Source organism: Leuciscus leuciscus (genome assembly GCF_965113295.1).
Source record: "Leuciscus leuciscus genome assembly, chromosome: 17".
NCBI classification, from domain to species: Eukaryota; Metazoa; Chordata; class Actinopteri; order Cypriniformes; family Leuciscidae; genus Leuciscus; species Leuciscus leuciscus.
In genome coordinates this window covers 39,570,127-39,589,922 of record NC_138741.1, presented here as the reverse complement: position 1 = coordinate 39,589,922, position 19,796 = coordinate 39,570,127, and the positions used below count along the sequence as shown (strand labels likewise).

The window sequence follows — 19,796 nt, the reverse complement described above, 5'->3', positions numbered from 1 at the left end:
GCGGCCGCGCTTTCCAAGCGTTTTTAGACGCGATAATATTGCCATATTTCAGACGAACAGTTCTCTTTAGGCACAGGTTCTTCGCTGTTGTCATTTTCCTTGCTTGTCTCTACTCCCGCCATTAGTTTTTATTTTCCACTCTCTGCTCTGAGCCACTAGGTTCCCCTTTGGGCCCGATCTAGCCAATAGCATAATAGCACCTACAGGGGAGGCGGGTATAAAGATAGTAAGGCCCCATTTGATTGGTCGAATTTGGATAAACAACCTATGCATGCATGCATCACACAAATGCTTGGCACATAAAATAAATGCAATTTATCGCACCTCTCTATTTATTGCGATAACGATAATTTTTCGATATATTGTGCAGCCCTACTAAACACACAGGCTGTTTGTCCTCCAGACAGAAGAGTTTGAGTTTCTCACTGTGTAAACTGCAGATCTCCTCAGATCCTGATGAACGAGTCTCATTTCTCTCCTTCAGGATCGACTCACACAAGTTTTTTAACTCCAGATTAAAAGGAGGACGATCTTTTGAGGATCTTCTCCTGCAGACAGGACACTCCTGAGTTTCCTTGGTTCTCCAGAACTGTTGAAGACACTCTTTACAGAAACTGTGACTACATGATAAAACAACAGGAGCCTTGAAGATTTCACAGCACACGGGACAAGAAAGCTCTTCAGCAGAGACATTTAGTGAAGCCATTTTCACCGTTTGAGCTCCAGCAACACAAACTTTACTGTCACTTTCTGAACGATGGGTTTAAAGGGGTGATGAACTGAGAAATCAAAAATCCCTTGAGCTTTTGACATATAAGAGATCATCATACTATAATAATATCCTGTAAGTTTCAGAACTGAAAACTACCTTGTTAGTCCAATAAAAGCTTTTATAGACATCAGGCTCAGCAAACGACTCGTTTTTCAAAGAGGGGAACTATGACGTCAAAGAGGATAAAACACCGCCTCCACAAAAGAAGATCAACGCCTACTTCAACACGGCCTGTTTAGCCCCGCCCACCGATTCGCCCAAACATGCTAAAGAACATAGGAGACATGATAATTGCTAAACTGGATCGAGCTACTTCCAAGCAATAAACATGCTGTTTACTAAATATTGTGCAGTGCCTGTTTGTGGAAGAAGACAGTCTGCATAAGCTTCCTTCGGATTCCAGCATGGTTAAACTTTATTAAATCAGTCAATCACAATTTCCCGACACGGATCTGCCAGCAACATGTAAGTAACCATGTGTATTCTAATGCCTGATCTGCGATCAGTGATTTCTGTGTAATTATTCAAGTTCAGATATTTCTCTTAAAATCGTTCAATACTGTTTATGCATCAGTGACTAAACGATCAACTTCACATCATTTATCGTAGAATTATGAAAATAATATTTCTTAAACTGAAAGCGATCAAAGAACGATCCCTTTCCAATCACCCAAGCTGTCAATCAAACAGCACAGCGCGAGCCGCGAGAGCTTATCTGACACTTACCAAACTCGTGATGAAATAATGACACTGTTACACTACACAACGAAGCTCTTACTGTGTATTCACATCGTGTTTGCATTGTGATTTGGTGTAAGCATTTGTGAGAGTGCAAAAATTGCGTTGCAATGATAAGATCTTTATTCACGCGATCAACAGACTGTCTGTCATCTGCTCAGTCAGTGCTCATCATGCTGCAACCTTTCATGTGATGAAATAGATTTAAATATAATGCTTTAAACGATACTTTTCACGATTTGTTAATCTCGATAGCTGTAACAGTAAAAACGTAGTAAAAGTTTTCGAGAGATTTCATATAATACTAGCTATTTCATATGCAAGCATGTCAGCCAATCACAGCAGTGGGCGTTTGCACTGCAGTCTCACAGCAGACACGCCCCTTAAAACAGAGCGTTCAAATCTGAGGCTGAAATCAGGCTTGGAAAAATGGCTTTTATTTATAAATTATGACAATTTTTGATGTAAAAATCATACTAACATTATAAGGGCACCCCAGGCAACATTATAAAATAATAAAACAATCCAGTTCATGACCCATTTAAAAGTGAATCACCTTGAGAATCACAGCGATCTGCTGTCTGTTCAGAAACAAATGTCTCACAAATCCTTCTTGAAAGTGTTTGTCTTCATTCTCCACTGATCGCTGCTTCTTTATTGCTTTTGTCGAGAGAGAAGAGAGTCAGCATAACAGAAAAGAGAAATAATAAGTCATTCTCTTCTTGGTAAGTGTTGTAAGAGGGTAAAGTTTATGATCACCTGTGGTTCAAAGAACAACATCAGGATTTCTTCAGGTTAAATTTGAACAAAACTTGTATTGAAACTGTCTCAGGTATAATGCTACAAAACCTTGAATCAAACACTAAAGAACAGGAAAAAACACAAATATTGACAATAAAAATATACACAAAGACACTTTATTTCTGTGTTTTTCACTGCATGAAAAGACTCAAATCCGGCAAAATACGGGCATGGTAAACTCCTGTGTAATTTGATGTTTGCCGGATGTATGTGGGAAAAAGCGGATCAGAGTAACATGGGACAGTATATTTCCAGATAAACCCGGAAACCTCACATATGCGGTCATATACAGGAATCCGTGAAATTTCACGGACATAAACACTGCTGGGTGTGAGAGGACTGACAACTGTTAGGTGTGAAGACCTTTCATATGTTAATGACTGACACTAACACAGTGCTGGCTGTTCTCAGAGAGAGGACTGAGGATTGAGCATTATCTCTGGATTACTATAGTATAGGCTACAGCAAACAAGCTTTTTGTTCAGAAAAATAAATAAATTCTTAAGGCCCTGAAACACAAAACCGACGTCAAAGAACTAGCAATGACTAAAGCCGACTCTAGGGTTGGCTCAAGTCGCCTGTGTCAGGGCCTTAAAACCACTGCATGAAAAAAAGTATCTTAATCAAATATTGTTTTATAAAAACAGGACAAAATAAACACCCAGTCTGAACATATGTTCACAAAAACATCTGAATATTTAATGAAATAAACAAAGGAATTTAATGGAACAAATAAAGAAAAATGAACCAAACATTTCAGAATATCTCAAATTTTATTGTGAGGTTTTACAAATTGCAGACAACAACATTTGTCACCTTTTTCACAATTGGCTTTTAGCTTGCTTAGTTGGGGACATTTAATTTAATATTCAACTATATTATTGATCTGCCTGCGTTGACACTATTATATGAGATCTGAACTGAGCTGGACGATGACATCACGGTTTTCTCCAAAGTGGCTATATATATATATATATATACACATTTAAATTTATTTATTTATACAACTAAATGAATCACCACTGCGAAGCTATTTTCTTCTGGAAACAAACTTTCTTGCATTATTTTCCTGTTATCTCTGTAAAGCTACTTTGAAACAATCTGTATTGTAAAAAGCGCTGTATAAATAAAGGTGACTTGATATTTATTAAAAAGGTAGAAGGAACCTGAGCTTTTCTACTCCACTGAATTGAGGTGCGCAAGCAGGCTCACTCGTCTCGGCACACTGTGCCCGAACAGCACTACTAGCTTATAAAGACTGAGGTCACTACAGTTAAAATCTCTTGCTGAGTTAATACACCTTTAAACTATTAATGTCTATGAACAAATATGTATTTTTATGTTTGTGTGCCTCAGCATTTCTGAGTGAACACCGCTGGTTCACTCACTATTTTTAAGTGTACTGTCGATCACGTGATATGACGTCATGACGTGCGGCCCTAACTGACGTTACCTGAAAAATCTATCCAAGATGGCTACCCTCTCGAGCGACGTGGTATGAAGCATGAAACAACTTGTAAGTAAACCAAAACACTTCAAAACTACTTTGTTTGTTGTAATATTGTAAGAATATCACATTACACGTGACATTTGACTGTTAGACGAGGCTATTTTTAAGTTGCGGGCGCGATTGCCGTCAGTACGCCCGCTAGTGACAGAATATCCTGTGTAACGTTACTGTTAATGTCGTGGCAGAGCAATAATGTTAACGTTAGTCAATAACTCTTTTCAGCAAGCGATAGCCCTTCTGTTTTTGAGTGTGTTGCTGCTGTTTGTGTTAAAGGGGTGGTTTATTGCTTTTTTTATTTGCATGATTTTGTTTATGTTTTTTTTTAAGTCTTATTTTTCATAAATTTCACCTTTATTGTAAGCTGCTTTCTCCTCTGTCATTTGAACGACCGGTTGACTTCCTAATTCTATGAAACCACTCCCTCAGAAACAGGCAATGGGCTCAGATTGGTTAGTTCGGCCGGTGTGTTGTAATTGGCTAAACTGCGTAGTGCATGTTGTCCGGAAACTTCACGCCCATTACCTTTACGGGCGAAAGTTGCATGTGCTCCGGTCAAATGTAAATAATGGTGTCAATACTGCTGTATCAGTTTGAGCCAGAATCAGACCCAGAAAGCGGCAATGAAGAGAGTCAAGCAACCTCCGCAAACACGGCTCTTACAAAACGTTTCTGAATGGTAAATTTTTTTTAATTATTATTATTATTATTCTATTCTATTCTATTCTAATCTACTATTATTATATAAGAATTTCGATATGCTGTTACTTGAAAATGCGGTAACGCTTTAGATTACAGCCCGGAAAGTACTGCGTAATTAAAATGAAATTACAGTGTAACTTTCGGTAATTACAGTGTACCTATAAAGTACTTACGTGTAAGTATAGGGGAATAATATGTAAAGTCTTGGGAATAAAGGTGTAACAACCAGGAAAATACTGCGTAATTAAAATGAAATTACAGTGTAACTTTTGGTAATTACAGTGTACCTATAAAGTACTTACGTGTAAGTATAGGGGAATAATATGTAAAATCTTGGGAATAAAGGTGTAACAACCAGGAAAATACTGCGTAATTAAAATAAAATTACAGTGTAACTTTCGGTAATTACAGTGTACCTATAAAGTACTTACGTGTAAGTATAGGGGAATAATATGTAAAATCTTGGGAATAAAGGTGTAACAACCAGGAAAATACTGCGTAATTAAAATAAAATTACAGTGTAACTTTCGGTAATTACAGTGTACCTATAAAGTACTTGCGTGTAAGTATAGGGGAATAATATGTAAAGTTTTGGGAATAAAGGGGTAACAACCAGAAAAAAAAAAAAATTATTTAGGCAAATTATTTAGACTAAGTATTCCATGTAGTTACAGGGTAAGTATGACACTGCGGGCTGTAAATTAAAGTGGTGCTTCTTACCCTCTTGTTTCATGTAGTTACAGGGTAAGTATGACACTGCGGGCTGTAAATTAAAGTGGTGCTTCTTACCCTCTTGTTTCATGTAGTTACAGGGTAAGTATGACACTGCGGGCTGTAAATTAAAGTGGTGCTTCTTACCCTCTTGTTTCATGTAGTTACAGGGTAAGTGGTGCTTCTTACCCTCTTGTTTCATGTAGTTACGGGGTAAGTGTGACATTGCGGGCTGTAAATTAAAGTGGTGCTTCTTACCCTCTTGTTTCATGTAGTTACAGGGTAAGTATGACACTGCGGGCTGTAAATTAAAGTGGTGCTTCTTACCCTCTTGTTTCATGTAGTTACAGGGTAAGTATGACACTGCGGGCTGTAAATTAAAGTGGTGCTTCTTACCCTCTTGTTTCATGTAGTTACAGGGTAAGTGTGACATTGCGGACTGTAAATTAAAGTGGTGCTTCTTACCCTCTTGTTTCATGTAGTTACAGGGTAAGTATGACACTGCGGGCTGTAAATTAAAGTGGTGCTTCTTACCCTCTTGTTTCATGTAGTTACAGGGTAAGTATGACATTGCGGACTGTAAATTAAAGTGGTGCTTCTTACCCTCTTGTTTCATGTAGTTACAGGGTAAGTGTGACATTGCGGACTGTAAATTAAAGTGGTGCTTCTTATCCTCTTGTTTCATGTAGTTACAGGGTAAGTATGACATTGCGGACTGTAAATTAAAGTGGTGCTTCTTACCCTCTTGTTTCATGTAGTTACAGGGTAAGTGTGACATTGCGGACTGTAAATTAAAGTGGTGCTTCTTATCCTCTTGTTTCATGTAGTTACAGGGTAAGTATGACATTGCGGACTGTAAATTAAAGTGGTGCTTCTTACCCTCTTGTTTCATGTAGTTACAGGGTAAGTGTGACATTGCGGGCTGTAAATTAAAGTGGTGCTTCTTATCCTCTTGTTTCATGTAGTTACAGGGTAAGTATGACATTGCGGACTGTAAATTAAAGTGGTGCTTCTTACCCTCTTGTTTCATGTAGTTACAGGGTAAGTGTGACATTGCGGGCTGTAAATTAAAGTGGTGCTTCTTACCCTCTTGTTTCATGTAGTTACAGGGTAAGTATGACACTGCGGGCTGTAAATTAAAGTGGTGCTTCTTACCCTCTTGTTTCATGTAGTTACAGGGTAAGTATGACATTGCGGACTGTAAATTAAAGTGGTGCTTCTTACCCTCTTGTTTCATGTAGTTACAGGGTAAGTGTGACATTGCGGACTGTAAATTAAAGTGGTGCTTCTTATCCTCTTGTTTCATGTAGTTACAGGGTAAGTATGACATTGCGGACTGTAAATTAAAGTGGTGCTTCTTACCCTCTTGTTTCATGTAGTTACAGGGTAAGTGTGACATTGCGGACTGTAAATTAAAGTGGTGCTTCTTATCCTCTTGTTTCATGTAGTTACAGGGTAAGTATGACATTGCGGACTGTAAATTAAAGTGGTGCTTCTTACCCTCTTGTTTCATGTAGTTACAGGGTAAGTGTGACATTGCGGGCTGTAAATTAAAGTGGTGCTTCTTACCCTCTTGTTTCATGTAGTTACAGGGTAAGTATGACACTGCGGGCTGTAAATTAAAGTGGTGCTTCTTACCCTCTTGTTTCATGTAGTTACAGGGTAAGTATGACATTGCGGACTGTAAATTAAAGTGGTGCTTCTTACCCTCTTGTTTCATGTAGTTACAGGGTAAGTGTGACATTGCGGACTGTAAATTAAAGTGGTGCTTCTTATCCTCTTGTTTCATGTAGTTACAGGGTAAGTATGACATTGCGGACTGTAAATTAAAGTGGTGCTTCTTACCCTCTTGTTTCATGTAGTTACAGGGTAAGTGTGACATTGCGGACTGTAAATTAAAGTGGTGCTTCTTATCCTCTTGTTTCATGTAGTTACAGGGTAAGTATGACATTGCGGACTGTAAATTAAAGTGGTGCTTCTTACCCTCTTGTTTCATGTAGTTTCGGGGTAAGTGTGACATTGCGGACTGTAAATTAAAGTGGTGCTTCTTACCCTCTTGTTTCATGTAGTTACAGGGTAAGTGTGACATTGCGGACTGTAAATTAAAGTGGTGCTTCTTACCCTCTTGTTTCATGTAGTTACAGGGTAAGTGTGACATTGCGGACTGTAAATTAAAGTGGTGCTTCTTACCCTCTTGTTTCATGTAGTTACAGGGTAAGTATGACATTGCGGACTGTAAATTAAAGTGGTGCTTCTTACCCTCTTGTTCCATGTAGTTACAGGGTAAGTATGACATTGTGGGCTGTAAATTAAAGTGGTGCTTCTTACCCTCTTGTTTCATGTAGTTACGGGGTAAGTACAATAAAAACATACGTACACACACACAATCTGATATCACTTGGAAAACTTTATTTGAAAAACAACTTATTTCAAAACGGATTTACAGCAATTTGTTTCTCTTGCTTGGTTTCCTCCTCCTCTTGTTCCTCTTCTTCTTTTTCTTTCTTTCCACTGATGAATCTTAAGAAGGAATCCCATGACATGTCTCTTGCTATTCTGTATTATGTGTTAAAAGAAAATACAGTACAGAAATGTCCTCACCATTTACTCATCTTTTACCCTCATGTCATCCGAGATGTATACGAATTTCCTTCTTCAGATTAACACAAACAAAAGTTTTTAGAAAAATAAATAATCTCTGTGAATGCATATAATGCAAGTTCATGTGTTTCTAAAAGTTGACAACAGCACATACAACAATAACTACAGTAATCCATACGACCCCAATGGATGAATCAATGTCTTCTGAAGTGAAACGATAAGCGTTTGTAAGAAAAATACCAAATATTTTACATTTTTAAACTGTAGACTATCGCTTCCGACCAACTGTCACCTGCGCGTTCATGAGAGGGTTGAGTACGTTTACGCTTGACAATTTAAAGCGTGACGTAAGCGCACCGAAAAACCGAATGTCGATTTTTTTTTTTTTTTATGTTTTCATTATTGCTTACAACAAAATACAAACAATAACAGATAATAATAATAATGAAAAACAAACCATGCAGAAGAACAGACACCAGTTCTCGCGCGAGTTTCACATCAAACTCCCGTGAGAATGCAATGAACGCTTAAAGCTTCACCAAACGCGAAGCCATTCAAGCCGACCCTATGAAGCCGACTCTCATGCACTCGCTGGTGACAGTTGATCGGTAGCGAAAAGATGAGTAAATTATGAGAACATTTCTGGGTGTACTGTATTTTCTTTTAATACATAATACAGAATAGAAAAAGACTCCTTCTTAAGATTAGGCTAATCAGTGGAACGATAGAAAAAGAAGAGGAGGACCAAGAGGGACAAAAAAGGACAAAACATGCTACTTTCTGTCAGGACATTAGTATTTGAAATGAAAAGTTTATTTTTAAAAAATAATAAAGAATAAGAAGTGTAATATGTTGTAAATCTGTTTTGAAATAAGTTGTTTTTCAAATAAAGGTTTTCCAAGTGATGTCAGATTGTGTGTGTACATGTGTTTTTATTGTACTTACCCTGTAACTACATGAAACAAGAGGGTAAGAAGCACCACTTTAATTTACAGCCCGCAATGTCACACTTAACCCGTAACTACATGAAACAAGAGGATAAGAAGCACCACTTTAATTTACAGCCCGCAGTGTCACACTTACCCTGTAACTACACAAAACAAGAGGGTAAGAAGCACCACTTTAATTTACAGTCCGCAATGTCACACTTACCCTGTAACTACATGAAACAAGAGGGTAAGAAGCACCACTTTAATTTACAGTCCGCAATGTCACACTTACCCTGTAAATACATGAAACAAGAGGGTAAGAAGCACCACTTTAATTTACAGTCCGCAATGTCACACTTACCCTGTAAGAAACAAGAGGGTAAGAAGCACCACTTTAATTTACAGCCCGCAATGTCATACTTACCCTGTAACTACATGGAACAAGAGTATATTTTCCTAGCATTTAAAAAAATAAAAAGATGCAATAGTTTTACTTGCCTTGAAACTTAATCAGTGCACCTTTGCAATAATAACAAATTAGCCTACTTTATAAATATACTGATATGTACCCCGCAATTTAAAAAAAAGCCTTTATGTATTTTTATACACTATTATTACAAAAAGGTGCAGTGTATGTAGCCTACTCGCTAAATTGCTCCCAAAAGTAAGATTCTAAAATACTTAAATAATCTAAATAATTTGCCTAAATAATTTGTTATTTTCCTGGTTGTTACCCCTTTATTCACAAAACTTTACATATAATTCCCCTATACTTACACGTACATACTTTATAGGTACACTGTAATTACCGAAAGTTACACTGTAATTTCGTTTTAATTACGCAGTATTTTCCTGGTTGTTACACCTTTATTCCCAAGACTTAACATATTGTTCCCCTATACTTACACGTAAGTACTTTATAGGTACACTTTAATTACCGAAAGTTATACTGTACTTTCATTTTAATTACGCAGTACTTTCCGGGCTGTAATCTAAAGCGTTACCGAAAATGCTACTGCTGCTTGTTAGCTTTTGAGATACGGTTTACTCCTGATTAAACATTTAATATAACTGAATAAATGACTGAGTAATACCGTTTTTTAAAGTTATTGTTTTAACTTCAGCAGCTGAAGTTTGCTGTTGCGATTACATATAATTTTTTGAACTTTATACACGTTTGTCTTATACACACAAAATAGCATCGAACTAACTGGCTATAAACAAACAGCGTTGGCATTGGTTTACGTTCTTGATCAAATCGAAAAATTACGTCATAAAATATACATGGAAAATACATTTACAAAATTAGTACATAATTACAAATTCAGGTCCAAAATGTTTGTACGCGTTTGTACGTGTAAGTGGCTCCTAAAGCCAGCGCTGGCATTTGTTTACGTCCTTGATAAAACTAAAACATTACGTCTGAAATTATACATGCAAACATTATTAAGTCTTACTTACAGGTTGTGGCCCAACAACTGCTGCCTCTGGTTTTAAAGTTGGAACTGCTTCATGTTTTAGTAAGAGTTTCTTGTTGAATCCGGCATTGAATTCATGGAGATTCTGGAAGCTGTCTTCCGTAAAATGCGCAGCACAGAGAGCTATTACGATTGAAATTTTCAGGAACATAATCAAACATAAATTTTAGCCATTGTTGACGAACTACAGCGTCCGTATGAAGCCCGAACACAGAAGACCTGGCAGCTGGGTGAAAATAACACACTTTCGACGGCATGGCTACAGCTCTCCACTATAACTCTTCCTCTTCGACAAAGCCGCAGAAATATGGCCATGCCCCCTTTTTTGCATGGGTTAGTTACGTATAAAACCCGGGAAGTATCTCGTTGTAGTCCCATTCCAGTCGTTTTTATAGGCATTAAACTTCCTGATTTTTAAAAGACGATATCTCTGCTTACGTTGAACTTTCAGCGCAGCAACTTTGCAGATACTGTTCATGCACCAACAGCAACATTACACACCATTTAAAATGAAAAAAGTGAAATCACAATCAACCACCCCTTTAAGCGCCCTGCTCTGGTAAGTTCAATGTGATGTTATTCCTACATGCACCCAAATGAGTTAGTGGCTAACGTTAGCAGTTACGTTAACTTTTACTCAAACAAAGTTAAGGTTATGGACATAATAGTTACCGAATGAACTATGCAAGTTTTTATTAAACCTTTACAAACGTCTTTTCATTATAGGTTTAAGTGGAAGGAGTGCAGTGAGCATCCCCCAAAATCAAGGTGACTCAAATGTTAATTTAGGCTGTAACTATTTTTCACCATTTCTTTTATTTGGAGCCTAATTCATTAGCATCAATCAAAAGTCTCTTAAAAATTAAATATTTTTTGCTGTCTGTTTTTGTGTGCATGTGCAGACCTACATTGTCACCAGAGAGCAACTTTATCGGTAAGTTACATCAACTTGAAATTTGGTATCATTAATTTCTCATTAAAGAGGTTGATTGCATAATTTGACTGGCTTCATATTGATTGTTTTATCTGTGCAGGTGAAGGACTTCTTGGGGAAATGGCCGGCTCTTCGGATTGAATCACAGGTAAAACAGACTCACTTCTCTTTTCTGCCACTCTTCACACATATTTCTATGCCAAATTTTGAATATGTATCACATTCAATGGAACAGCAAATGCCACTATTCACTGTGTGTAAGAACTATCATTTTGCATGTGACCATGTTGCTCAACAATGTATTTTAACAGAACATGTTGCATCACAAATGTGTTTTCTGTTGCAAATCGAGTATTAGTCTTTTTATATAATTATTTTTGTTTGTTTTTGTTTTTGTAGCTTTGTGCTGAGTTCCAATGCATCACAAACGTCAACATACGGAACCAGTTCTCTGCTGTGCTTGACCAACATACACCTGCACTGGTGGCCTTGTATAGGCATAAGGCGGCACGAACCCGAAAGATATCAGAGGCGCTGCGTGACATCTTAAAGATTTATGAACTGATATGTTTTGTCTCTTATGGTTACTGTGATGGCCAACTTATTCAAACTGAAAATTCAGTTTTGTGGTTCTTGCAGATTGTGAATCCATTTAAATGCTTTTTAATTTCAAACTTTACAGGAATCTGTAAGGCGCCTCCATAATTCAGAGAACAACCCACACAAATACAATCCACAAACCGGGTAAGACTGCGTATTGTATACTGTAAATGTTAGTTTAATCTACTACTATATGGATTTGAAATACCAAAACTGAATTTCATTAATGATGCCTGCAACTTTTTCCCCAGAATAAATTCATCACATAACCTGGCTATGACTACTTATCTCTTCAAAGAATTAAGGACAACTTTTACAGACGTTGACCCTGAATGTGTAAAAGGTAATCGTAAAGATGTTGTTATCATTTTAATGTCCTCTGTTTTACTTAGTTTTATTGGCATTACATTTATTTATGATTTATTTAAAGGGGTCATATAATGGTACATGCACTTTTACAAGTTGATTGCACTGAAATGCAGGGGCGTCACTAGGCCCTTTTTAGGGGGGCTTCAGCCCCCCTAAACTTCTGCCCAGCCCCCCTAAAAAATATTTGATTAATACATTTTTGATCGCTTCAGTCCCCTTTAAAAAAACTTGCGGCAAGCTGCGTCAAGTTTCGGCTCCTCCCCTTATCTGAGTCTGCTTGGATTTAACGCATTTTTCAATCTGCAGGGGCGCCGAGCAGAGCGAACATCAGAGAGTACAAGGTGTGTCGTGAGTGCATTTATTGATAGATTGCTATGATATTACATCTGCATCGGTGCAGTTCTTTGTCATAAATGCATTGCAGTTTACATAATGTAATGTTACTGGAGCATTGGGAGCAACACAGGACGGTTCGGTTTCTCATCCAATACCAATACGTTTCGCTGCGTTCACCTTCAGCCCTTATCACAGTGTGATAGTTGTTTTTTCTTCCAACAAAAATGAAGCGATTAACACCCATGAAAACATACTTTAGAAAACGATCATGATTTATTTTAATTTACTTTTTAAAATTTAAAACATATTATTATGTATTTCGGCATTACATTATGCAGCCATGCACAGAAATGATTAAAGACACATCATTGTCTGAAAGCACTAGATGGCCCAGAGAGCGAAACATCATGTGGAGTTATTTTGTTTTGTATTAATAAATATAGTTAAGTAATAATGAATCAGGAGGAGTGTATCATGATACATAGAGTAAGAGTAGAGTAAAGGGATTTGTGATTTTCTTTTAAGTACTTGATTTATAGAAGTGGCAAATTGATAATTCATGTTATTTTTAATAAATATAAATAAATATAGAACAGATTAATCATATTGCCAATAGACAATTACATTAATACATGTTTTGTCTATATTCTTAATGAATATTAGCTGGTTAGTTAAATTATTTGAAATTAAATAAATTTTCACGGGGTGACTTGATGAATAACCAACCGTATTGTTGATTATGAAGGCTAAAAAGCTTAAAAAATAAAATAATTTATATTTCATTGTAGATGGACTTAGTTACCTAGCTTTCCTGGTAGCTTTGTCTGAAAAATCAGTTGACCCTATGTTTACTTTCTTCACTGACAGACAAAAATGAAAAGCCTATATCAGTCAAAGCTCAGCTTTAGGAGGGGAAAAGACAGAGCAAGATAAAAACAAAGAGAAAAAGAGTGTGATGCTGATGAGGTGAGAAAAAAACAGCTGCCCGCACATGGTTTTTAAGCTATTATCCAATTTTTTTGGCCTTCAAAACATCTTAAAATGCACATAATTTTATGTAGATCAGAGAAATTAAAATTTTCTCGGGGAAGCATGCCCCCGAACCCCCCTAAATACCTCACATTCGGTACCTCAGTGATTATAAAACCGTGCCATATGCATGTTACTGGATGAATGAATGAAACTAGTTAATAATGAGCATTAGACCATAAACTAACTTTTTTTTTTTTTTTTTAATCATACCCTCATTGGGGGCTGAGCCCCCCTAAAATGAAAATCCTAGAATCGCCCCTGCTGAAATGTCTGTTGGCAGTGCCTGTACACAACCATCCTATCATGATAAAAATCCATCCAGTGGTTTTGTTTTAATCTCCTTATATGTTTGACCATCTCTGAAATCAAGCCGTTCGATATTGTGACGTCATAAGATCGTACGCCCCTCCCGCTATTGTGATTGACAGCCGTGTTTCAACACAAGACCCGCCCTGAGCAAGCTGTGACAGCCGTCGTCATAGTAGTCCGCCATTGTTGACATGCTGGAGTAGAATGGCGTCTAAGCGATTGTGGTGTTCTGTTCTTAGATGTAATAAGGAACACAGCAGTCATTTGGATGTTCCTAAATCCGAGCCGTTGAAGAAGCAGTGGCTGAGTTTTGTTTTTGAAGCAATATGCCCAAAGGATTGACGCGGGGATTCCCTCACGGGGATTCCCCACGATCGTCTGTGCTTTCATGTTTGTGCGAATCATTTCACAAACGAGAAAAAACGGATCGGTACCAACGTGTTCCTGCTGAACCTCCAGAAGATGTGAGTGTAATGTTTTATTAACCTTTATATTAGTATTTATATTAATCTTTGCGAAATTTGCAAACCTTGCTGCAGGCTTCAGATGAATGCGTCTAAGGTTTACACTCAGGGTACATTACGGCATGTTTTCTATGTACGACGTTCTCAATATAATTCATAATCCCACGTTTATAACGAATAACACGTGGTTATTGTGTTAGATACGGTCAGAGAATGTCTAATACGGTGTACCCACAGAACAGATGGGGCGGGGTGAGCAAAGCTCATTATCATTTAAAGACACATGCACTGAAACGGCGTGCTGAAAACAGAGCTGTTTTTGACCAGGTAAAATTAGTGTTTTCTTACAATACTAATGAGAATTTTTAATTAAAGTATATTACAAACTTTTAATTTAGACCCTAAAGAATCATATTAGCTTGTACAAAAATTGCATTATATGACCCCTTTAACAGGTTGCAAGACGTATTTTGAGACTTTGCGGAGGAAGTATTCTTTGGCTCAGCCTGAAAAGGCCCAGAAAAGAAACACTATGAAGAACATTGCAAAGAACCGTCAAAGAAAGAGACGGGTAAGTTAAAGGTATAGTGGAGGATTTTCTTTTTCCGGGTGGATCATCAAGACTATTGGTCCTCCTAATTGTCAATCATTCTGGTGATATGTTTACGTAAGGCCGTCGTATGTGCTTGCAAGTAAGCATGTATGAGCGATGCCGACAGCAAATTGTAAACAGAGCATGCATGAGGAGAACTGGGCCCGTGCATTAGGGTTGTGCCGATAGACGATAGTATCGTGTATCGACGATAGTCAGAGATATCGCTGCTGGCAGATTCCTCTGACGATATCAATACGATAATTAGCTTGTTTTCACATTAATGTATTAAATCATTATTATTATTATTATTATGAAGCTAGTATTGTTATTAAATTAATTATGAACTACAATTTATTTGCCTTGCCTAAATTCATAACGACATCACCACACTTGCGACATCACCGACGCGCGTATGATATCCATTCACAAATTGTCAAGAGTGCTTGCTTTAACAGACGCATCATTCTTATACAGAGCCAAGATGAAGACGGCATCGTTGTTCGTTAGTATTTTGTTTCCATAGCACATTAACAAAACATTTAATGACACTAATAACACTAAAAACAATACAATTACAAAATATTAATGATAATAATAATATCACTAAAATTATATAGGCCTAATAAAAGTCTTTAGTTCACGAACACAAACTCTGCCATCTGTGAAAATCAAAAGCAACTTCAAACACTTGTTTAACAAGTAATATTCTTCTAATTGTTTCACTGTCAATAATGTAAGTCCACAAGAGAAATATTAAGCCAGTAAATTAAGATAGTTGCTATACCGTTATATCCACCGTCGTCTCTGAGAGAACGCGCCGCTAATGCAGCGAATGCTCAGTCCGTTTCTGCTTTCACTTTCAGGGAATGAGGGCGTTTACATGCACGTTATTAACTCGATTATTCTGAATAAACTGACAATGCATGTCATGTAAACACATTAACCTGTTTTCCTTTATCGGAGTCAAGTCATAAGTTTAAGTATAACCGATCGACTTTTAGATTTTTGCCTTTGATTTCTCCCGGCATTTAAAACACATTAACCCGCGTTCTTTGGGCTTATTGAAGTGCGATGTGTGAAGTGCATGCACTGGTATGAGGACATATATCACAAACTCTGACTCTTTCTTGACCTAAGAAATTATTAAAACGTGTTCCCATCTCGTGCAGAAGAACAGTCAAAATGCTGCATCTGTAACGGCATCAGAGGATAATGTGTGTCCGTAAATTTCCCGCTGACATGTTGAAATACTCAGAGTCAGATACAAGAATGATTAGGATCTTTTTTTACCTCACTATACCGGGAAATAACCTGATTTAGCCTATTAATAAACACTCCACCTTTGCTTGCAAAATAGAAAACAATTCTCATATATAAAACGAACTAATAAAACAGGCAAATTAACGAGTACATAAGCAAGTTAATAATCAAATACGTAAGCCCCGCCCCCTCACGATAATTTTGTGTATCGCCGATATCACAGGCTGACGATAGGACGATATACAAATGGAGCATATCGCCCAACACTACCGTGCATGCTCTCTCGCACACGTTTAATAGGCGTTCTCTCTCAGGAGCAGGTAGTGTGTTGCGCATGTGAAAGTGGAGAGGGCGGTTCTTTTCTAAAATTAGTATTCCTTTAAGAAACTGGTTAAGCAGTTTTTTTTTTTGTTTTTTTTTTCTTCAGAATGTAACTGTCCTCTGTGTTTTAGTGGTTAAATTACTGTCATGTTTTGCAGTTGCTGGAGACCAGGTCCAGTGTTGTACAAACCAACACAGAAAGGGAACTGTGGAAGACTGCAACAATAGAACTGATGTCTGATGAAGATGCTATTGTTGATGGAAGGCCAGTGTGGATGGTGAGATCTCCACCTAACAGAACCATAGAGTTATCTGCTCTCTGCCAGGCACTACAAACCAGACTTGAGGCTGACCCACGCTACGTCACACCACCAGTGCATCATGGCAGTTTGAAAAAATGAATATTTACATATATTTTATATACACTTTAATTTCTATATTTCTTATTTATTGATCTCGTTTTATATTGTATACTTTGTATATTTGTTCCTTTTTGATGTGCATGTTGCTTATCTCCACGTTTTGTATTTTATTCCTTTACACCTTTGTTCACATTTCTTTTTCCCCATTCATTTTAATGTATGTTTATAATGTTCTTTGGAATGTTCATGTTATATTTGTTTTTGTTCCTTTACATTTTCATCCCTTCAAATATTTTTGTTCCCCCATTCCTTTTTAATGCTTGTTTATAATGCTCTTTATTTACCTTAATAAAAATGTCAGACTTTCTCATTGTTCTTTGTGTGTGTTTTTAAAATTATATTTGAATGTATTAAAATTAGGTTTTGGATGCTTTCCAAAACCTGTTGGAAAGCATCTTTTGCAGCGATTTTTGTGTGAGCATATCAGTGAACACCCCTGACCACTCTGTGAGTTTCACGTCTTTGTAAACAAAAGTTTAATGCGTTTTAGGAAGGATTGTTCCAGTGCACCTATGCAGCCATTGTGGAGGTGGGGGGGAAAGCGAAAGAAACCGAAAATTCTCGGGCCAGCAGCATGTGTCCAAATTTTTATCTTAACCGTTCTATTTCATCAGAAACGATCTGAAAACAGGGCTTTAAGTGTAAAATACCGAACTTCAGCAACATTCACCATGGATTTAATGTAGTAACACTAACTATAACTATGGTATACTATGGTTATAACAGTAGCCTACACATCTTTTTCCAGCACTTCAAAACTATAATATCATATTTAAATGTTATTTTTAAAGTGTTGACAAAAAAAAATTTTTGTTCATTGTTTAAAGATTGTCCCTATTAATAGTTTCAAGAAGTAGGAAAACTCACACTTGTTTAAAAGAAAAAGAAAAGAAAAAAGATTAAATTACCATTGTAGACATAGCTGCAGAGGACGCTTATTGGCTATTTTTACTCCCTAATATCTATTTTGTCACTCATTTTGCTTTTGAATTAATATTAAAGGGTTAGTTCACCCAAAAATGAAAATTCTGTCAGTAATTACTCACCCTCATGTTGTTCCAACCGCGTAAGACCTTCGTTCGTCTTCGGGACACAAATTAAGATATTTTTGATGAAATCTGAGAGCTGATCACTTCTCCATAGGCTGCTAGGTGACCGAAACTTGCTGGCCCAGAAAAGTTATTAAAGAGATCGTTAATATAGTCCAAGTGACTACAGTGGCTCAATCTTAAGTATATCAAGCGACGAGAATACTTTTTGTGCGCAAAAACAAACAAAAATAACGACTTTATTCCACAATTCATTTCCTTCTCTCTAGGCCTCTAGTTGGTTCATGTAGTGTTTTAGCGCAGTATCTGTGTTATACATTGAAAGAAATGTTATAGAAATGTTGGCCCATATTGATAGGAAAGCATCTTGCAGTTGATGGAGATTTGTGGGATGCACATCCAGGGCACGAAGCTCCTGTTCCACCACATCCCAAAGATTCTCTATTGGGTTGAGATCTGGTGACTGTGGGGGCCATTTTAGTACAGTGAACTCATTGTCATGTTCAAGAAACCAATTTGAAATGATTCAAGCTTTGTGACATGGTGCATTATCCTGCTGGAAGTAGCCATCAGAGGATGGGTACATGGTGGTCATAAAGGGATGGACATGGTCAGAAACAATGCTCAGGTAGGCCGTGGCATTTAAACGATGCCCAATTGGCACTAAGGGGCCTAAAGTGTGCCAAGAAAACATCCCCCACACCATTACACCACCACCACCAGCCTGCATAGTGGTAACAAGGCATGATGGATCCATGTTCTCATTCTGTTTACGCCAAATTCTGACTCTGCCATCTGAATGTCTCAACAGAAATCGAGACTCATCAGACCAGGCAACATTTTTCCAGTCTTCAACTGTCCAATTTTGGTGAGCTCTTGCAAATTGTAGCCTCTTTTTTCTATTTGTAGTGGAGATGAGTGGTACCCGGTGGGGTCTTCTGCTGTTGTATCCCATCCGCCTCAAGGTTGTGCGTGTTGTGGCTTCACAAATGCTTTGCTGCATACCTCGGTTGTAACGAGTGGTTATTTCAGTCAAAGTTGCTCTTCTATCAGCTTGAATCAGTCGGCCCATTCTCCTCTGACCTCTAGCATCAACAAGGCATTTTCGCCCACAGGACTGCCACATACTGGATGTTTTTCCCTTTTCACACCATTCTTTGTAAACCCTAGAAATGGTTGTGCGTGAAAATCCCAGTAACTGAGCAGATTGTGAAATACTCAGACCGGCACGTCTGGCACCAACAACCATGCCTCGCTCAAAATTGCTTAAATCACCTTTCTTTCCCATTCTGACATTCAGTTTGGAGTTCAGGAGATTGTCTTGACCAGGACCACACCCCTAAATGCATTGAAGCAACTGCCATGTGATTAGTTGATTAGATAATTACATTAATGAGAAATTGAATAGGTGTTCCTAATAATCCTTTAGGTGAGTGTAGTGTGAGCAGCGATGACGGCCCAAGCACACACCGCCTCCTGCTGGCTCTGGGAAACACTGCAGCTGGACACAAACATTTATAAGAGGACTATATGAAAGTCACAGTAAAAGGTGCCCAATTTGCCAAGTTATATTGAGATTCATTTAGATTAGATTGTTTATTTAGCCACACGACAATGGAATTTGTTTTCGGTACAGTATGTTTAAGCTCTAAATGATCATACATTACAAACAACAAATAGGCAATACACTTCACAGAGGACAAACTAAACTAAAGACTCCTCACGACTATATGATGTAATGCATGATGTTTCCCTCACATATAACACAGACAAAAGTGCAAAACATAATAGCAGAGCAGGTACCGGGGCAAGCCTCCTGGCAGTCATTTTCATTCATGCCAGTGCTTGTGGAGAAAGGTTTGTACT

General features: G+C 37.6%; 1 protein-coding gene and 1 long non-coding RNA gene across 2 annotated transcripts in view; both read left to right on the top strand.

Moving 5' to 3' along the window:
- Window positions 1-19,796, top strand: part of LOC309479498 — a 111,282-nt gene that overhangs the window by 67,528 nt on the left and 23,958 nt on the right. The window lies entirely within an intron of this gene.
- LOC309479487 (uncharacterized protein) lies at window positions 3,383-17,145 on the top strand. Its single transcript, XM_082143676.1, has 8 exons — window positions 3,383-3,827; window positions 10,966-11,007; window positions 11,142-11,173; window positions 11,274-11,321; window positions 11,573-11,917; window positions 12,025-12,116; window positions 14,739-14,854; window positions 16,618-17,145. Exons 1-5 carry the CDS (start codon window positions 3,809-3,811, stop codon window positions 11,876-11,878), a joined length of 447 nt encoding a protein of 148 aa, XP_081999802.1. The 5' UTR covers window positions 3,383-3,808; the 3' UTR covers window positions 11,879-11,917; window positions 12,025-12,116; window positions 14,739-14,854; window positions 16,618-17,145.